The sequence below is a fragment of the Chrysemys picta genome, chromosome 25 (assembly GCF_011386835.1).
Source record: "Chrysemys picta bellii isolate R12L10 chromosome 25, ASM1138683v2, whole genome shotgun sequence".
Classification (NCBI taxonomy): Eukaryota; Metazoa; Chordata; order Testudines; family Emydidae; genus Chrysemys; species Chrysemys picta.
In genome coordinates, this window is record NC_088815.1 from 12,114,498 (window position 1) to 12,136,422 (window position 21,925).

Genomic DNA, 21,925 nt, shown 5'->3' on the forward strand with positions numbered 1-21,925 from the left:
AAGAATGCAGGTCTAAACAGAGAGCCTATTGGAAAACTTGCACAGAACTCTACCCCCCTACACAATGCCTGACCCTAGCCATTGACTTCACTCACTCACTCTCGCCATTAAATCTCTCTGTAAAACATGGAGGCGAAGGTCAGCCTTCTGTTCACCTTACCGCAATTTCTCTTAAAGTGCCGGGCTATACCGTCCAGTTCCCAGGTGGAGAAGTGTCAGTGTTCCGCAAGGACTGCGGGATGGACCAAGGGGCCCTTCCGCCTCTACCATGAGGAGTCTGCCAATATAAACAGCTTGCTATTTCTTGTGAGAGGAGGGACATTTGTAGACATGATGACAATTTAGGCCCTTTGCTGCTGCTAGGACAGATAACCAAATGTTTGCGGTGGCACCCCAGTATGGCTGCCAACGGGTCTCTGATATGAGGAGTCATTGCACTCCATTTCCAGTTAAAGGCCTGTTTTCTACTGATCTAGCTGCAGAACAGGAAGGCAGCCAAAGGGTTTTAAAGTCCTAGCCCTGACGCAGAATCGTGAACAGTTGAATTCCCTTGGGTTATTCCTGAGGGTTTCTGGCCAAGAGCTAGGGAAAACTCTCTCCTGATTGCTATTTTGCAGTATTTCAAACCAGCAGGACTTTTCCTTTCATTCCCTTCCGAGATAATGTCTGATCTGGCTCCCTGTAGCAGCACTGGAGCTGTAGGTGCGATAGCCAGCAGCTGACATGTTGATCCCAGTATCCAAAGTAAGAGAGGCTGTGGGAATGGTGAGTAAACTGCGGATTACTGAAGCATTGATGGGGTACAGGCATGGGAGTAGCGATTACACTCCACTTTTAGACGGGTACTCCCAGTCTGACTGGGTCAATTCTTGTTCATGGACAGCTCTTACCAGTCTTCCTCCCCAACGAGGGACGCTCAGGCGCCCGTTTAGGGTTCTAGCTCTTAACAGTTCCGTGGCTGCGTTTTGGGTCAGCCAGCACCAGGCGTTTTCAAAAGCTGAATTCAACATTTGGGTTTGTCACGTTGGAAATAAACAGTCTCCAGAAACAAGAGTCACACTCCGGGGTAACAACAAGGAAAGTATCTGGGTAAGTACCACCGTTGATATCCTCCTCCTAGACCAGACGCAGGGTCACCTTGTCCCATCAGAGAGACTCCATACCACAGGAATTGGCCTCCAGCTGTGCCCTGACGTACAGACGTATTCTGGGCCCGCCAGCTCTGCTCCTAACGGAATGGGAGCTAGCTGAACAATACAAGGCGCTGACACCCCGGTCCAACCACACAAAGCTAAAGGAGCATGAGGCCAGGTTCAAGGACTACTCCCAGTCTCTCCCACAACAGCAAAAAGCCCTTCCTGTAATATAGTATGGGGCTTAACTAAAGAATTGCAGGACAGTTAATGCTGTATTGAAGCTAGAGTTATTCATACAATTAAGGTATTTTTAAGTTAGCCTCCCGTCTCTCAAGATCTGTCACCTTCAAATATCCCACCTAATTCCAATCCCCCGCAATGACACCTGCTGAGCACCTCAACCTTCCATGCTGCCGAAATGTGTCAAGTCACCTCACTGCTTTTCCTCTTTCCCAACTCTCACTTCCAAGAACAAATCCCACGGGAGTGTAATGGTCCCTGCTGCTTGGGACCACCATCAAAATCTAGCCTCCTGTACTAGATCTGCAACCCTGGAAAAAGCAAAGATATGGGCCATGTAGAATTTATGGAAGTGAAACCCCCCAGTGCAACAATTGTTCTGTCCATTCAGAGGCACAAAAACAAGTGTGTGAGAATTCTTCTCTATATAATCAGTTCCAGCAGTTCCAAGTATTTAACACATCAGGGCCTATGCAATGAATGAAGAAGTGAGGGTTGGATAGAACCTCTAAGAAGTAGCTCTCAGTGCCATGAGTGCACATGATGCTGCCCAAAAAGGAAACCTGCACCAATTTCGGGTGGCTCAATGATTTTGCAGAAGTTACTCTCAGAACACCAGCTAAATGGGCAGCAGTTGTGCTTCCCTATATGTCTACACAGCACTTAGCACATACAAGTAAGTGAGGGGAGAGATTTTTCTCCTAGAACTTCCCAGTCCAGAAATCCATAGCTACAGCGGTGGCGTCTGCCTTTGCTCTGTCCACGTGGAGTAGGATAACCATGGCTAAAATGGCCAGTCCTGAGACACGGCTGTGCTATTTTCAGTAATTCTTTAAAAGATCCTGAATGCAAACACAGACGAGCCCAACCCAGGACGGGTCATTTCAGTGAATCACTTGGTATGTGTCTGGAAGGGAGAAAAGCAGACACCTGCTCCTGGTAATCTTTTATAGCGCAGGGGCTGTTTGCAAGTCACTGAGCCACACAGCACGGTGTGAATCTGTAGCACGGCAGTTTGCCTCGCAGTAACATCCTGCGTGGACACTACTCTAGCGCAGTGAAAGTCCCAGAGTGCAGTTTAGCATATTGCTTCAAAGTGCAGTTTGCTAAGCTGTGCGCCGGGATTTTCACTGAGGTGTTCACACATATTCATACCCTGGCTTGCCTCGCCTTAATCTGTTGTGTAGATGAGCCCTCAGCTAAGGCAAGGAGGTGCAACGAAGTTCATGTTCACATTACACAATGTGAGAACAAGATCAACATTGCAACCCTGGTTTGGAATCTGGGAGATGGACAGGGATTTGCTGAACGCCGCAGAGCTAAATGATAAGCATCTGTGTTTGTGTTCTCAGAAGGAGAGTTGGCATGGGGCTGACCTCACCTCAGACGAGAAAGGGCAAAAAGGACAGGAGCTGTGGGGCACTGGATGTAAGAACTATTTTGTTTACACAGTGGTTCTCCAATATTTTTTACATTGCCCCTCTCACAGATAGATCCACCTCAGTGCTTAATTCAACCCGAGGACCCCGCTCGGTTCCCAACCTACAGCGTGGGAACAACTGCAACGTGGTCTCCAGGCATGAGCACGGGGCTATAAGTCCGTAGGTCTTGGCTGTGCCGCTTACTCATTGTTTAGCCTTGGACAAGTCACTTCAACTTTGTCTCCACTTCCTCATCTGTAAAATACGGATCCTGCTCCGTATCTCCCACCTCCCATAGGTGGTGTGAGAATTAGTTAATATCCATGCAGTGCTTTGAGCACAGGGATGGCTCTATGTTTTTTGCCGCCCCAAGCACGGCAGGCAGGCAGCTTTCGGCGGTGTGCCGTCACGTGGATTCGGTGGCATGCCTGTGGGAGGTCCGCCAGTGCCGTGCCATTGGCGTCCCCGCTGCCGAATTGCCGCCGAAGCCGCGGGACCGGCGGACCTCCCGCAGGCATGCCGCTGAAAGCCGCCTGCCTGCCACCCTCAGAGCGACCGGCAGGCTGCCCCCCATGGCTTGCCGCCCCAGGCATGCGCTTGCTGCGCTGGTGCCTGGAGCCACCCCTGTTTGAGCATAAACATTAGGTTAACATAGGTAACAAAAACATCAGTGTAATTTACAGGTCTCGTGCAGCACCCTGCACGCTGCATCAACCCCCTTGTGCCAGCTCCCAAGCCACTACTGCCTGCATTCCAGGGCCCCAGGAAAACTCACTTCTTCCACAACACTCCCAAGAGCCAAGCTAAACGATAATAAAACTCCTCTTCTTCTAGGCTTCCCAGCACTGTCCCTCTTCCCTGAGCCTCTCACACTGTAGCTCTGGGGGCAGGGAGTATTTTTATTTGTGTCCGAGATAGTGCTGAGCACAGGGTAAACACTTCAGAGGTGCACTCATTCCCTTTGGATCAGGCCCATACTGAACAGGAACACAGCACTGCTTGTTTCTTGCTCAGACTCTGAACTGTGGCTCCTGCCCCGTAGCAACCTACTGACCAAGAATAACTTAGCAGAGAAGTTAGCAATGGAGACAGAGTCTGCCCCCTTCCCTAGTTCCAGCCAGTGCAGGACTGTTCCCTGTCCCTAAACAACACTCTCCAAGGGCTAATCTAACAGTCTAGTTTTAAATGCCACATGATGAGGCTTAGTATGTTAGATGATCAAAATGAATCGCAAGAAGAAAAGGAATACACAGTAAAGTACAATTTACAAGAGTAAAAGTGTCCTTTGGGGCCAGCCCTTATTGGCTAGTGAATAACCATCCTGAATATGACGGTCCTAGTCACAGCGACGGGATAAGCAAGCAGTGATAGCAGAGGACTTTATTTTATATAAAGAAAACTGATACATGCCAAGGAATTCTAGGACATGTCCTCAATCTTCAAAGCAAAAGCCCTACTCATAGGAATCACACCGGGAACTCGCCTGAGCAAGCAGGACAGGACAGCCAACGCCACGGTCACATGCCAGCGACAGCCAGGGCCAAGGAGACATCCCAGCTAGGTGAGTTTTATTAATTTGTTTTCCCTCCGGAAGGGGATCAGCTCAGGAGCAAACGTTCGCAAACACACGTGGCAGAAGTGGAGCAGAAAAAAAAGAGAAGGAAGGGACAGCAAGGGCACAGGAGAGCTGCAGCTATGAAGGCAGATAGCGCAGCCATTGCTGGTGAGCCCTGAGGGAGCAGAGTGACAGGTGGGTGCTCACCACGCGATCTGCTGAACGCTTACCCTGCAGCAGGACCAACACCCAGACACGAGTGAGCTCATTGGGTCTTCCTGACGCGAACCCCCTTTGCCCAGTCTCTGGTGACTAACCCATCCACCTCTTTGCTGGTCACTTTGGGCTGAGATGGGGAATAGGAAATTAACTCCAATGTCAGAAATATTAGTGTTGAAAATGACCTCTTGGGCTCATGCTAGATTTCTGCCCCCTGGGGCTCACAATGTAATTCAGGCAGATGGAATACGCCAGTTTGTTTAAATGAAAAATAGACCCACACACTTGCTTTGTGCACCTTCAGTATCAGCAATTCCACCACCTGCCTTGGCAGGTTATGCCATCGTCTCATGCGGAGCTCCGGGAACTATTCTAGTTCTAGCAAAGGAAAGGACTCTAGTTAATTAAACGCAGCTTACAACGGCACGACTGTGCTGCTGCAGCCACACCATTGTAAGGTGCACTCTGTAGCCGCTCTTTATCGCCAGGCGAGCTCTCTCCCGGTGACAAAATAAAACCACCTCCAACGAGGAGCGGTAGTTTCATCCCCGGGAGCGCGGCTCCCGCCGATGAAGCACTGTCCACCGGTGCTTTTCGTCGTTCACATCCCTGAGCTTTACAAATTTTAACGATGGAAGTGCCAGTGTAGACTTGCCCACAGCCAACAGCTTGTGAAAAGCAGAGGAGGGTCAGAGTTTAAATCCCGTGAAGCATCCCCTTCTGCTACGTGACTGTTCTGAGATACATCTAGCACCCCCCATAAAAGGGCGTTATCACCTGGTAACGAGAGGGAGTTTAATCTATGCTGGCTCCAGGGAGCGCTTTAGTAGAAAGGTGTCAAATCCTGGAGAAGCAGCTGGGAAAAGCTGGAAAAAAGACTGGGCGGTGGGGTGGGAGGGGACCAGGACACAGATGGTTAAGTTAACAGTGGAGGGTAGGGAAGTCACAGCAACAGAGGTGCAGCAAGGACTGAAAAGAGGAGTAGGTTCCAAGCTTCTGACACACAAGATCCCTGATTTGGAAAGAGTGTTGTGTGCTGTGCTGCCTTTTGCCCCTCTGGACATGGGTAGTGGCTGAGCACCGTAAGTCCTTTTGTTGGTGAAATGGCCTAACACCCTACAGTGGCCTGGACAAGGGATTCTGGAGAGATCAACCCACTTAATCCTTCAGGACTTGAAAGGGTGCTTATTTTGTTCTGCTCCCGGCTGACTAGTAGTAGTTAGCACAGAGGTGGGCCAACTACGGCCCATGGGCCATGTCCGGCCTGCGGGACCGTCCTGCCTGGCCCCTGAGCTCCCGGCCAGGGAGGCTAGCCCCTGGCCCCTCCCCTGCTCTCTCCCCTCCATCACAGAGCCACGCCGCCGTGTGGGCAGCACTCTGGGCGGAAGAGCTGCGCGCTCCTGCCAAGCAGAGTGGCAGCGTGTCTGGCTCCGGCCGGCGCAGCAGCCAGACATGCTGCTCTGCATGGTAAGTGGGCTGAGGGGTTGTATAAGGGGTGGGGAGCCCCGGGGGGCAGTCAGGGGACAGGGAGCAGTTGAATGGGGCAGAGGTTCTGGGGGGGCGGTCAGGGGACAGGGGGGTTGGATAGGTGTGGGGTCCCAGGGGGCCTGTCGGGGGGCGGGGGTGTGGATGGGGTCAGGGCAGTCAGGGGACTGGGAGCAGGGGGCTTGGATAGGGGGTGGGATCCCAGGGGGCAGTTAGAGGTGGGGGGTCCCGGGAGGGGGTAGTTAGGGGACAAGGAGCAGGGGGTGGGAAGTGGGAGGGGGCGGATAGGGGGCAGGGGCCAGGCTGTTTGGAGAGGCACAGCCTTCCTTACTCGACCCTCCATCCAGTTTTGCAACCCCAATGTGGCCCTCGGGCCAAAAAGTTTGCCCATCCAAGGTAGCACCTCTCATCAGAGTAGATAGACACTTTTTAGTGATTTTTTTTCCATTTTACAGAAAGAGAAACTGAAACAGATGGAATTCTTAGGATTTATCTAATGCAGACAAATTGTGCTGGAATAAGATAGGCTGTGAATTTAAAAGCACCACAGCTATTCCAGAATAACTCCCCGTGTGGACAGTTTTATTCTGGAATAAGAGTGTCCTTTTCTGGATTAGTTTAATCCACTTCCAGAGTCTGGACTGCAAATTCTGGATGAGCCAGTTATGAGTGGGCTTTTTGGCAGGACGTTATAAGGGAGATAGGCAGGACTGCGTGTCCCTTATCTTTACATTGTGGCATTACAAGCTCATCAGCTCATTCTGGGCAAGCGCAGAGAATGTCTGTTTCAGAATTTAATTTCTGAATCCACTGCCTCCTGGCACAGATTTTCCCCAGTTTTTCCTATAGCAATGATAGGACGACGGACATGGAAACAAAAGCTTTTCTGGTGAAAATAAAGTACAGAACTAACAGTTCTGCAAGTTACATAAGAAGTGGGAGTTTATAGGAGTGCATTATAAAATGGCCAGTCAAAGGGCAACCCCCCTTTATAGCACGTTAACCATTTAATAGAGTTTCACAAGGGGTGAACAGTAAGTCAATGGGGAAATATAGCTAGGCAGATGCTGGCCATATAAACTCTCCAACATGTTCTATATTTACAACAAAGCTCAAATAGGTACAATTCATTGTTTTATTAATGTTCACAAAGTGCTTTGAGCACCTCAGTTCAAAGGTGGTTTAGTAACAGGCTAGTTACCTGACTGCCTTCTGATTATTTCAGATTCCCAGTTCAGCTGTGGAAGGTATTAATGATGTACCACATTCTGGCTAGTTTCTGACACTTTCCCAAAATGGATAAGTTATCGAAAGCAAGAATTGATTCACTCTTGAGAAAGTAATCAGAGGGAACAAGTGTAAAAGAAATGTAGTTACACCTCTTTCTCCTCGCCACTAGAGCTCCGGTTTCTACTTCCTCAAAGCAAATGTTCATTAAAATAAATGAAAGAACAGGTGAAATCTAACTATAGAAAGTGTGTGCACCTAAAATATTTTATGACCACAAACCCATTGGTATGAAAGGTTTATTTATTGGCAATCCCTCCCCATAAACAGAGGAAACATACTTCTTTTGCACAACAGTAGTCAGTTCCTCTATACTAAGACAGCACAACACCGGTTCCATTTGGTCTTTTAAAATAATAATAATAAAAAAAACAGCACAACACAAAAGCTAAAAAGCCAGTCAGCTAGAATTCTGTTTCTAAAGAACAAAGTACGCACACTGGATTTCAGATTACTTTTTAATTTCTCCTTCTCACTTACTGAGCTACAACTTGCCTGTGCAGTTAAGAGGAAGTTTTCTAGCCATGAAAATCAAAGTCCTTCCAACCATAATGCTATAAACTCGCAGTCCTGGTTTGATTGGCAAGTGCTTCTCTGCCCTTCTGTATAAATGTTCTGAATTCGGAATAAAACTCTTGAAAGCCTTTAGGGTTAAAAAAAAATAGATTAATCTTCCATACTGCTTCCCTTCCTCAAAGTTTCTCAGTTAGTTCCAGAATTCTGACCGGTTAGGAGTGATCCATGTGTTTTGAATATTTTAGCATAATACAGAGTGCATCTTAAAAATAGTAATCCTTTTCTTACCCCCTTACATCAAGAACCGTGGCTCTGAAATTCTACTATCTATGTATAAACAGGCGCACACATTCACAATAGCAGCTAAAAGATGCCTATCCTGCAAACACAATGCAAACTATCAAGTGAAAAGAGGTAAATGTTACCTTGTAGAGAGACGAAAACTTTAGCCAAAATTGCATTTGGGACATTTTAAAACTGCATTCAACTCGTTGCCAGAAGAGAACTCGGGCAAAACAATGAGCCGTGCTTTTTCAGTACATAACGGAGAAAGATCCTCGTTCATGACAGCAGCAGCGGCAGCAGCCAGAGAAAGATCTCATGAAGGTTTAAAGAAATGTCACACGCCAAAGTAAGGAGTGAAAATGGTGGAAAAAAAGCCAGTCCATACAGTGCGGCTGTCCTAAGCCTGTAGAAATTTGCATACAGTGTTTAGTCATGAAGCAGAGTGCTCTTACTTCCTCTAAGTATGGGAGCTGACTTTCAGGAAATGATGCCTGCTTGGTAAGTCAGTGAAATTACTGGCAGTGCGATGAGAATTACTGTATGTGGTGTAATTCAACCACAGATACACTGTAAACAAAGCTGAGCTCCTCGATGGGCTCCGTTTGACTTGGGACAGAAGCAAAGTCTATGTCGAGTACTTATCTGTTCAATAAGCCAGCGCATAGCTCATTCCCCCCCCCCCCCTTTCAAGCCTAGTCTGAGAAAAAAATGCTAGCTTGGACAAAAGAAAAACATCTGCCTTTTTGTTCGTTTTCCCTTTTCTCAGAGATTTAGGGGTTCAGATGAACCTGCCAGCTGAATTCCCTTCCTTACTCGCCCGCCTGTCCCTCAACAAAAATAAGGGAGGGATTCCTTAGTTAATGGTGTGCTCTGAATGGTTATGATTTTACACACATACCCCCTTCCCTTTTCAAATACTTCATTTTGAGCTTTCTGCAGCTTTGCTGGTTAAGTAAAGATATTACTACTAGGGATGACCTGTTTCTGCTGCGGGGTGGAGAAAGTAGAGAAGGAAAGGGGACTAGAAGGAGGCATCTAAACAGGATTTCACTACAACAACTTTAACAAGAGACTGCCCTAAAAAAAAGGTAGATGCCAAAAGGAGAAGTAAAATGTTACTTGCAAAGTTTTATGGTACGAGGAACCTGTCGTTTGAACGTATCTGTTCGGTTTTGGGGAACAGAACGGGATGCATCTGTGCGCTTCTCCCCAGAGAGATTAATAACAGCACTCTGACAGATCAAAGTCTGGAGCAAGGGACAGTATTACAGCTCCTTCTAGTGCCTTGCAAAGTGGGAGTGAAACACTTCATTTCCTCCAAATTGAGATCCACACCTGATTAACTTCACCTTGCCCACATCCGCTTTATTGTTCTGGCTCACTGTGTGGGAACCGAATTCCATGTGGGTGAAAAGCCAGAGGCACAGATCCAGCAGCGATAGTGCGTTCATTAGATATGCAGCTCTCTACTAAATACTCTTAACCAGCTGTGCCGGTAAGGGAGTTCTAGTTACCTGGCTGACAAGCTGTTATATAGCATGTCTCTCGGCCTGATGAGCACTGAAACCAATGATTGGTATTCTGGATGGAAATCCCCTCATCCTTCCCCTCACCAGCAGGACACTTTTCAAAACCGCATCAGACTGAAATCGCACTTATGGTTTTCCTGCGCTGGATTTGGAGGTTCGGAGACTGTTTGGCAAAGGTGGAAGAGAAACACCTGACAAAAGTTTCCTGGCTCAGCGGGAAACATCAGGAGTAAATGGGCTTTTAGCCACATGCAAGAAACTTCTGGAAAAGGCCAACTTACTGAAATGGCACTTCTCACGAAAGCAAACAGCCAGAGAGTGAGCGTCTGTGTTTGGAATGAGGGGATCCTGGGTCAAGAGATTGGCAGAAAAGGCAAACTATCCAGGGGACCTGTGGAAGAGGGGAAGTGTGTCTGAGACCTGAGATGCATACAATAGACTGGTCTCCTCTATCCTCTAATGATTTTGAGAATCAGGAGGACACATGCTATATGGAACAGATTCTTTTCTGTGGAGGATCCTCGGCTACAGAACATCCTGCCACTGGAGATCCCAATGAGACACAATCTTGTGAAACCTGAGGGTACGTCTACACTTACCGGCGGGTCCGGCGGCAGGCAATCGATGTTCTGGGATCGGTTTATCGCGTCCGGTTTAGATGTGATAAATCGATCCCAGATCGATACCGGAAGTGCTCGCTGTCGACGCCAGTACTCCAGCTCGGCGAGAGGAGTACGCGGCATCGACGGGGGAGCCTCCGCGCCGCGTCTGGACCCGCGGTAAGTTCGGACTAAGGTACTTCGAATTCAGCTACGTTATTAACGTAGCTGAATTTGCGTACCTTAGTCCGAAGTGGGGGGTTAGTGGGGACCAGGCCTGAGTTTCAGGTCAAGATACATTTCTTCAGGAGTATGCCCAATAACAGACATGTGCAACATTCCAAACCTGGAAAATCACTTATAGGACCTCCACTTGAGAAGGCACCTTAAAATAGGAAGGAGAGCTAGGTTTGTTGTTTGGGTATATAATTGTGACACGTATATGGTGCTTAAGTGTCACGCTGGCAGGTGTATTAGAATTGAATCTAGAATAGAGATTCGAGCCCTATTGTACAAAATGCCTGTCCTGGAATACTCTTCCCCATTAACTAGGTAGGAAAGGAAAAGGTCTTTCCTTTGGTGCTCTGTGGCACCAGATCTCTGGCTGTAGTCTCATACAGAAGAGCAGGTGACAAGGAAAAGAAGAGGAGGGGTTGCTTAAGCAGCAGCCACTTTTGTGATGAGGAAGAAAGATGCCATCTCAAGTCCTTTGTAAGGTTTCTCAGCATAAAGGAGGATGAATTTGCATGGATTTCACTCTTTCACAAACAAACAAAAAGAGTGGGAACTGGATAGGAATAGAGTGGGTTGAGGGGGAGACAGGTTCTGTGGGTTGAGGGGAAACTGAAGAATTTGGTTTTTGTACGCAGCCGGGTTTGGGTAGAAAAAGGCAGTTAAGTATGCCCCTGCTGCTTATGTCAGTCAACTGTATTTTTTAATCACCTAGTAGAGGTCCTAGAGCTCGGAAAAGGTGCTTTAGTGACTATATGCTGGAATAGAGAGAGATCAAATAAATTTAAAAGCAAGTCTTAATCACTGAGACTTGCTGCCGGTAACTGAATTGCTATGTGCACTAGATTAAACCACTACCTCCTGTCTAATATGTGAAACTACAGACCACCAAGGTCTTGCTACTTACACAACTCTTGAAAATAAGGTGGGCTATTTCCTGTTTTTTAACTCTCAGTGGACAAATGAGACAAAATGAAAGCCACAAAAGTTTAGCATCAAGATGAAGTGAAACTATTTACAAATATTTTTCACCAGTTATCAAGATTGCTAATTTGATTGAATAATATTTCAATAATATAATCTCCCAGGGATGACGTAACCCATTGGGGAATAAAAACCTGGGCCTTTTACCTATCCTAAAGGTGAAGATATGCAACAACTCATCCACTTGCACATCACTGACTAATGAAGACACATGCTGATGAACTGTTCTGAGGAAATGTGGTATCCTAGTGTTGCTACCAATATTCACTTCACTCCCTAACTTCCAATGAAAAACAGAATGTAAAACCATGTTAATTGCACACACTTTCAGCTCAATGAAATATTGTTCCTCCATCATTAAAACACTTTCGTTTACACCTCTATCCCAATATAACGCTGTCCTTGGGAGCCAAAAAAATCTTACTGCGTTATAGGTGAAACCGCATTATATCGAACTTGCTTTGATCCACCGGAGTGCACAGCCCCGTCCCCCCTGGAGCGCTGCTTTACTGCATTATATCCAAATTCGTATTATATCGGGTTGCGTTATATTGGGGATAGAGGTGTATTTGATCTATTTCCATTCCATCATCAACATTACCCTCATCAGTCTGTTGACCAATGGGCTACAGCCCAGAACACCAGTGGGATGTACAGAATTTGCTGCCATTTGCTGTGATCCGCCGGATTTTTAGTAAACAAGTTTAATATGACAAAAATCAAACAACAGCTGAGAAACTGTAAATGGGAAGATGAGGTAGCTAGTCTGTCTCCTGCACAGACAAGAGAGAGGGCCAGATTTTCAAAACTATTTAGGTGCCTAAAGATGCAGATAAGCACCTAGCTGGATTTTCAAAATCGCCTAAACAAGTTAGGGGCCTTAACTGCATCCTTAGATGCCTAAATACCTTTGCAAATCTGGCCCATAATCCCCACAACAGAGGCAGCATCATATATTAAGTGACCGGTGACCGGAAGAAAGCAGGTCCTTATTTGCCTTGAAAAATGATCAAATACTAGTTAAGGGGGGAAAGATGGCTGAAAGTTCAAGTAGCTCTGTTTTTCTTCACAGCGTTGTTTTTCCAGTGGTCTGAATGATGGGATAGCATGGACTGTACATACCAGCCCTAACTTTTCCTGTTTCACTAACATCACTCACTTTACCCAAGCTTGGTGCGAGAAATTGCTTTAATTTTTGGCAGTCTTGAACGTCAAAAAGTCACTGCTGCCTTGAATAGTAAAAATGCATGCACAATCCCCTGGTCTAATTCTGAAAGCTAAAGGAGGGGGAGAGGAAGAGAGGTGTGTGTGACAGATATGGCCATTTCCTGCATATCTTTGGGAGAACTTACAGAATTAAGTTTAAGTATCTTTGAGGTTCATTGTTTCAAATGAATGATTTATGTATGACTGTGTTCTACTCCAGGGGGAGGGCTACCAGTGCTCCTCCAGGAACTAAAAATAGTGGGTGGCGATTAAGGCAAATCAAGCCAGCTTGTAACCCCCACAGAGAGGTACCACCTCCAGGGGAGGCTTGCATATACTAGTTCAAACTCTATTCTCCAGAGACCAACAGGCAAAGAAAGGACTTCGGGATAAATAGCCCGATTTTAAAATGACTCAGGGCCTTCTTTCTGATTCAGCAACCAGCATGGACTTTCTGTCTGAGGGTGAGCCCCCCAACCCTTGTGGAAGGATTGGGAGGACTTGACTGATGGATGACCTCTGGTAAGCTTTTAGCATGCGTGTAGGAACTTTTATTGTGTCTATACATTCTTCTGTCATGCTTTTACCTTAAGAATGAATGTGCTTGCTCAGAAAGAGCTGTGTGGTAACTTACAATTGTGGGCAATACCCAGGTCATAGCCTTCAGAGGGAAAGCAAAGTGCAGGCACCGGCCTTGCTGGGGATATCGCACTGTAATCCAGGGAGCTGTACAGCGGGAGAGAGTAAGACACGGGTATTTGCCCGAGAGAGGTGGGCGCCGGGAACCTTTAAATGGCTGCCCTTGAGGGACCATAGAGGAGAAATACATTTGGAGTTACCCCAAAACTGTGACAAGGAGTTCGGCAAAGATTTCCGCAAGACCCAACCACTCGTCTTACTTTTAAAATATATATATTAAAAACAACAACAAATTGGGAAACAATTTACAACGAAAACAAAAACGTTGCATAACAGCCAGCCCTGTACTGAGGCATGGCTTCTTTTGATTTGGGGAACAGTTAACCCAGTCTGAAGAAAAAGGACTGAAATGCTGCTACTTGTGAGCGTTTTATTGATGTATCGGCTGTGAGTGGGGACCACCAGTGTACATATGGTTTGGGTTCAATTTGGAGGATTTAAGGCTATCTGAGAGACTTCTCTCCTGGATAGCCACCTACAACTCAGAATATCCCATCTAGCCCAATGGAACAGGAAAGAAGTTTGTTTGGCATGCTACAAATTTGTAGCTGTGGTCAAGAAAGCATAACTGGAGGCAGGGAGACTCAGATGAACAGACTGACTCAGGCCAATTCTGCTTCGAATTAAAGCAGCTATTTAAAAATATTTCCCAATCTCCCTATTAAATTATATTACTGGCATCATAAAAGCACTAACTGTTTCACACTAGGTTTTCCCGATTTTGTGAGCTGTATCAAAGGGCAGGGGAGGGGGAGAAACTTAAAAGGAGAGGCTGAGGGAACTGGGATTGTTTAGTCTCCAGAAGAGAAGAATGAGGGGGGATTTGATAGCAGCCTTCAACTACCTGAAGGGGGGTTCCAAAGAGGATGGAGCTCGGCTGTTCTCAGTGGTGGCAGATGACAGAACAAGGAGCAATGGTCTCAAGTTGCAGTTGGATATTAGGAAACACTATTTCACTAGGAGGGTGGTGAAGCACTGGAATGCGTTACCTAGGGAGGTGGTGGAGTCTCCTTCCTTGGAGGTTTTTAAGGCCCGGCTTGACAAAGCCCTGGCTGGGATGATTTAGTTGGGGATTGGTCCTGCTTTGAGCAGGGGGTTGGACTAGATGACCTCTTGAGGTCCCTTCCAACCCTGATGTTCTATGATTCTATGAAAAAATGAGTTTACTGAGAATTTCTGTGAGGGCTCCATGAAAGGATTTTACTGGAAAACTTCCTGATTTTCGATCCCTTCTATTTGTGGCGTCTCTGCCTCACCTTCTGTGGGATGCTGTGCTTAAACCACAGTTTAACTAAACAGATTTAAAAACTCCAAAACAATAACAACAGTTTGGAATGAAGGAGGCTCAGCTATGAGCATCTACACAATTAGCTGAAGTTTGATCCAATATTCTTTTCCTCTGAGTACCGGTAGCTCCTTTCTGGGCACATGCCCAGCTGCAGCTGGCTGAAGGAGGACAATTTGGTGCATTAGTTACTTTTTAGGTAAAAACACATCTCCAAAACTCTTACTGGGCCTGATCCACTTCCACTGAAGTCAAAGGCAAATTTTGATTTCAACAGATGCAGGATTAGGCCCTTCATGTCCTGAACCTCTTTCGTTGGATTCAGCAAAGCATTGAACAAGGATGGATTTAAGCACCTGCTTACATGCTTAGCTGAACTGAGCCTGTGACAAATAGGGACATTTCCTGCAATATTCTAGAAATACCTTATTGTATTAAGTTAATGTATTACCATGGGCTAGGATTGTATGTCACCTCTCTTCGGGGGGGGGGGGGGGGGGGAGAGGTGACAGATACAAGATCTGGGAGTTCAAAAGACTATTAAAAATGGGCCAGACAAATATATCCCCAAAGTCCAATAAGCATTAAGTGGATTTCCAGGGGAAATCCCTAGGGAGAGGTAAATGCAAATTACCCAACCCCAGTTATGCAAAATTTGAAGCTACACCCTGAGGTCTTTGTTTGCCGATTACCTGTTACAGAAGGCCAAAATCAAAGGCACAAGCTATATGAACAAATGTCTGATCTGCCCAGCCTTTGGATTCTGGTGCTGGATCTAAGACAAATGAATTTCTAACCATGGGGAAAACACAGTTATAGGTTTTGAAGGACTAAAACCTACCAGAGCCCTAGACTGGAGTTGAAGGTGACCTCTGGTAAACTTTTTAGCATGCACGTAGGTTCTTTCATGGATTTAATGTCTTCTCTCTAATGCTTCCCTTGAGAATAAATGTGCTTGCTTAGAAGGTCCATGTGGTAACTTATACACTGGTCATAGTGCTCGGAGAGAAAGCCAGGTTCAGGCGCTGGCCTGTTGGGCAGTCTGGCTTCCTGGGGATATCACAACGAATGGCAGGGAGTTGTGCAACCTTAAAATCCCATGTTTCACTCCCTTCTGACCAGGGTCTCCAGCCAAGAGATATGACAGCTGGGAGCCGAACATGGATGCCCTTGGTGGACCACAGAGGGGGAATACAGGTGCAGTTTGCCCTGAAACTCTGAAAGGGCACTTAGTGTCTATCCTGTAGTGTTTATTCACGCTTGTAACCAAATACTGACATGGCTGGCTTCAAATATGGCTCATCACATACTACATAATTAGTAGCCATGGCAGCCAAACCTTGTGTTACCCTTTCTAGCAGCCTAAACTGGCATATAGTTGTCTTCTTGTTTCCAGGGTGCCAGGTTTATTTATCTCTGAGATTGTGACCCCTTAACAATGCCTGGGTAACTTAAATGATCCTGCTTTGTTACAACCTTCTGTCTGGTAGAGCATCCCAAAGTCTATCATCCCAGGTATCTTCTGGGCACTCTACGACTATGCTGAGGCACCAAGGGATAGTTGCCCATATTTTCCCAGAATGCACTGATAGAAATAAGATTAGGCGGCATGACAGGTATGGATGCACAAGCAGGAGACCTGGCTGTTCTGTGAAAACACGGACAATTCCCTCCTATTCACTGTGACCAGGTAACATGAGGTGTTACAACAATTGAAGTTGTTCTTATCACCAAACCAGGGCCTAAGTAAATTTGAGCTATCTGCAATTAAAGTGTTTTCTAACTGTGATTAAACCATGCAAAAACTGGTCTAAATGCAACAGTACAGCCATTGGCAGGTAAAGCAACATGTAGGCGAAGTGCCTTGTAGGCAGCAGACCCAGTTAAGTGTCTTCAAATTGATTTTAATGTCTGTATCCCCTGTGGACCTATAACTCCAGGACAGCAATAGGAAATTCCAGGTGGTTTCTTATTCCAGGAAGCTCTTTATTTCAGCCAGAGGCAAGTCTTCCATATAATTTAATAACGCTTACATTGATTTCTTTGAAATCGCCCCAGCCCTGGCACACGCAGAGATGCACTTTAATTAATATTTTTGAGATAGTGGTTAACCTTTTTCTTTTGTACCAAAATGGAGATTTCAACAGGAAACTGCAAGGGGTGGAAAGAGAAAGGGCTTGTTTATGATTAACATGTGGTCAAGAGTCCCACACACACCACAAACTGTAGAAGAATCAGATCAGGCAAAGGCTGTAATTACATCTTTACAACGTTATTACAAATTACTCTTCATAAAACACTAGCTCATTCTTTCCCCAACTCCTCCTTCCATAACCCAGCCAATCAACTGCTGATAGTCCTCTATTCTCCAACGACAGCACAATTCAGTAATAGCAGTTATGTAGCATTTCCTGCTGGACATACAGCAAATATGAATATGCACCATCTATTGTACGCAAATATGATCATGGATTTATGCTGTACTTCCCAAAGAATATTGACATCCACCCTGCAGTTCAGTTTCACACTAGCTAACATTTTGATAGCTTCCTAATGATATTTAGATCCTCTGAATCAACTTGTGGTGGACAAAGCAGCATCATTGCTATGAATTAACAGCCAGTTCTCAGTATCCAGCATTAATCCCACCTCCCGCAGAAAGAGCTTTTCCTAGACTTTTGTCAGTGATCCTTCATGCTCACATATGCAGCTCTAAAAACCACTGAAGACCTAACTTCAAACACTTTGTGATATTAGAAATCAGGAACTTTACAGCCTCTTGAAATTAAATTGAAAACATGGGTGCACAGTTTATAGTCCATATCCACTGTTGCCCTCCCCAAACCCAGGGGAAGAAAACAGGACAAGGGGGGATGAGAGAGACTTGTCACAGTCTTAAAACAGCATTTTCAGCAGGAGGCGAGAAGGGGAAATGACCCATTTGTTTGGTTTAGGCTGATCTTACAGGGTAAGTACAGGTTAAGTATATGGCTTTGTACTTGTATTTTTTGGGTTTGGTTCTTCCCCCCAACCCCATACCAAATTAGTTGTGGGTGTTGGATTTCACAGGCAGTCCATCCCTAGATCAAGCACACTCATCCACAATTTCTTGGGGGGAGGAGGGGGGTTGACCACATAATTCATTGTGTTTTGGGAGATCTTTACTTTCTCTGTCAGAATTTACAAGCTTCCTGTGAATATGTTCTAGGACGATGCTCGGTCCTTCTCCAGCCTCTGCTGATCAGTGGAATTTAAGGATCTGTGGTCTCTAATTCTGGTGTCTCGTGCCCAATCTCCCATCTGAGCAGCTGTCCTGTTCCTTCCATTGCAGGCTTTGCTAGTGCATGCTCATAGGGAGCAAGGGGTGGGAGGCATTGGTCTCCTTTGAAATTAACATTAATGAAGAACTGCTCTGGGATGAGCTGTAGGTTGTAACGGAGGCTGTTGTGAACATCACAGCGAGAAGCATTAAGAGCAGGCAAAATAGCACAGAATCGGCCTGTTCTTAGTACTTGTTTATTGCAGTGATTACAGGACAAACTGCATTTTGGTCCCAACAGCAACTGTCACACCCTCCAGTCAGCAGGACTGCACATTGTACACACAGATGTCTTGTGGAAACAACTTTCCAAAGAGCTGCTGAGTCCATGTCTCGCTTGGTAATTCTAGTTAAATCATTTACTCCTGGGGGAATTCCACGCCACTGCGCGTATGCAGAATTTATGTCCCCTACAGATTTATTTGCTTCCCTGTAGAAAAATGACTTTCTGATGGGGAAGCAAAGGGAAGCCCCGCTACCTGCGCCATCACTCTTCAGCTGCAGGGATCACTGTGCAGGGAGCTGCTCCCCCATCCCCCAACCACCATGCATCCAGACTCCCTTATACCCAGATCCTTCCGCTAAGCTTCAGACCCCCCACTCAGAACCCTCCCTGCCGAGCCCCACTCCCCCTGCACCTGGACCACCCCGACGAGCCATCTGCACCCGGATCCCCACCCTAGCAAGCCCCAACTAGCTGCACCTGGATCCCCACCCCACTGAGACCCACTCCACCAGCATCTGGACTCCCCACTGAGCACCCCACACCCAGACCCCCCTGCCAAACTCTATCCCCCCCACACCCAGACTCCCTACCCCCCACTGAGCTACCCGCATACAGATTGCCCCCACACAGAACCCTCTCAACCCACACCTGGATCCCCCCCACACTAAGCCCCTCCACACTTGGATCTTCTGCAGGGGAGCTACACAGTGATCTCCCACCTCTGTGCAGCCAGTGGCCTATGCTCCCCAATGCCATGCGGGAGCCTCCACATTTATTTGACAAATAAAATTTGCAGAATTTTAAAATATTGTGCGCATAATTTTTTTTGGCACAGAATTTTTAAATTTTTTGGTGCCGAATGCCCTCAGATTTCAAATTCTAGGGCAGAAGCACTTATCTCTTGAAGCAGGTGTGCCCTGTGAGGGCTCCCATCTCCAAGAGAACCCCAAACCTTCCATGTGACATCTCTACCATGTGCAATCTATAACTGTACGATTTATCTAGAGCATTGCCTAACCTTCGAGTTCTGTGCCCTGGGAACCCTAATCTTGAATGGACTGTCTGGATGGTGCCTTGTTTCAGTGGCTTTATGGCTGTTGTCTTCCCAAAGATTGATGATAGAATTAAACACAGGGATTCCAAACCTTTGATTTTTGTGAAGGTATTGCATGAGACTCAGTGAACGGGGGAATACAGCTGTGTGTGCGTTTAAATCCACATTCAGCATTGTGCTTTAAACCAATGATTCTCCAAGGTCTTTTTATCCTGGATGCCATTTTGACCATGAAAGTGTCTCTCTCTTATTTATCTCAGGAATTTAAATCAATTGAAATGTCTCTTATACACACCCAGAAGCTATCAAAGATTAACCACTTAAAAATGCCTTGGTTCGCTTTCACTTTGACTCAAGTTCTTCAGAGACCATATCCCGACATTACAGATGTGGGCTACAGTTGAATTGCATTATTGTTTAACAATTATTTTCCTGCTATGATGGAGTATTGTTCTCTCCTGGGGGTGGAGGGGCGAGGTCATATCCTAAAGAACCAATCTTATCACAAGCTACAGCCAACACATTTTCAGCTACTCCACCGTGGGCTGCATTTCCCCAATCCACCTTCAACCCCCCTCTCACTCCCTAGGCCATGAAGGGGTGTCTATGCATATACTCAGGTTTCAGAGTAGCAGCCGTGTTAGTCTGTATCCGCAAAAAGAACAGGAGTACTTGTGGCACCTTAGAGACTAACAAATTTATTAGAGCATAAGCTTTCGTGGACTACAGCCCACTTCTTCGGATGCATATAGAATGGAACATATATTAAGGAGATATATATACACACATACAGAGAGCATGAACAGGTGGGAGTTGTCTTACCAACTCTGAGAGGCCAATTAAGTAAGAGAAAAAAAACTTTTGAAGTGATAATCAAGCTATGCATATACTGTAGACAAAGGAACCCAAATCCAAAGTTTAGCTCAATGAAAATCTGCTTCACATACGATGCTGTGTATGCCAACTTTTAGCCTAAAGATTTTTTGGTTTGGTTTTAAAAAAAGCTAAGTATAGGCCAAGGAGAAGAGCAGACCAGTTTTGGGCACACATGTAGTGCTGTATAATACATTTTATTCTGAATTAAATGTTTTGATACAAGTGTTATAAATCCAGGCATAAGTTACAACCTCCCCAAATAAGCAGTTTATAATGGGAATGAGCTGCCATTACAACAGATACACAGGACAGCACTATTATAATAAATATGACTCTGCAGTAAAACTACTGATGGAAGCACAATCTTTCAGTACAGTAGAACCTCAGAATTACAAACACCAAAGTTATGAACTGACCGGTCAACCACACACCTCATTTGGAATTGGAAGTATTCAATCAGGCAGAAACAGACACAGGAAGGGGAAAAAAAAGAAAAGGCAAATACAGTACAGTACTGTGTTAAACGTAAACTATGAAAAAATAAAGGGAAATTTTTAAACAAGATTTGACAAGGTAAGGAACCTGTTTCTGTGCTTGATTCATTTAAATTAAGATGGTTAAAAGCCACACTTTTCTTCTGCACAGTAAAGTTTTAAAGCTATATTAAATGTTCAGTTGTAAACTTTTGAAAGAACAACCATAATGTTTTGTTCAGAGTTACAAACATTTCAGAGTTACAAACAACCTCCATTCCTGAGGTTCTACTGTACAATGCACGCCAATACAGGCTTACCAGCATTACAAGTCCTGCCATCTTACCCAGGATCGGTTCTAAGGGGTTTTTGCGCAGAAAAGGGACTTCTTCCGCTTTTAAATGGCAAGTGTAGACATGCCTCAAGTTTCCTTCAAGGGGACAAGGAAAGGAGGTAAACTGCAAAGAGGAGGAAATGCTGGACAAACCAAAGGCTTGATTCTTGTACCAAGCTCCATGCAGGTGGAACCCAGAGCCCCAGTGATTTCAAAAGAGTTCTGCATGGTCACAAGGGTCAGGACTTGGTCAGGGCGCAGTTTTCAGGGCCGTGGTTCTTGAGCTATAGTCCACCTAACCCTTCCTGATGGTCCATGGAATGACACTTTGAAGAGTCAGCAAAAGACATTGGAGGTGGTGAGGGGGCAACTTTTCATGGGCACAGTGGAATGAAGGATAAAGACCTCAGTGAAATCACTGAGTCACACAAGCCACATCAATCAGCAGCATGGGGAAGAAATCATAAGCTGGGCGTCCATCGGAGCACACACAGGACAAGCATAACGTGGCTGCTCGTCTGCACGAACTAGGCCATTTACAGTTTGTTTGGTCTAGTTGGCGCAACGACTTGTTTTCATTTCAGGGCACATTTAAACAAGTCTAAGTTCTGCAAATTCTAACCTCGATGCAAACACAGATCATTATAACCCCCCCCCACACACATACACACACACACCTGCCTATATCAAGTTCAGCTTTTCTAACCAACGTAATTCAAACCAAAAGCAGCCTTCTCCCCGCGTTGGACGTTACTGCGTGGTGGAATGTGTTCCAGCAGCGAGGCTCTGTCAACCGACAGTTAAAGCCTTCCAAACCTCACATGAAGTTGTTTCTTACAAATGAAGTTTCCACCACATGCAAGATTCAAGATTTAAATTATTCCACCACAGTAAAAGGGAAAATATTGGCAAACAGAGTTAGCAAGAGGCTGGCCAATAGCCCTGACATGCACAAGATGACCTGGG

The 21,925-nt window shown here is 45.9% G+C and overlaps 1 protein-coding gene across 6 annotated transcripts in view; it reads right to left on the reverse strand.

Moving 5' to 3' along the window:
- The window catches only part of SBNO2 (strawberry notch homolog 2), a 113,130-nt gene that overhangs the window by 37,603 nt on the left and 53,602 nt on the right, over positions 1-21,925 (reverse strand). Inside the window, exon 1 of one of the 6 annotated variants that reach the window (XM_065578412.1) lies at positions 8,285-8,505. The exons of 4 other annotated variants lie outside the window; for them this stretch is intronic. In XM_065578412.1, the coding sequence (XP_065434484.1) occupies positions 8,285-8,329 (45 nt within the window). In that variant the 5' untranslated portion in view covers positions 8,330-8,505. Of the gene's footprint in view, positions 1-8,284; positions 8,506-21,925 lie in introns of those variants that run through there. One more of the 6 variants, XM_065578411.1, reaches the window with a different exon arrangement.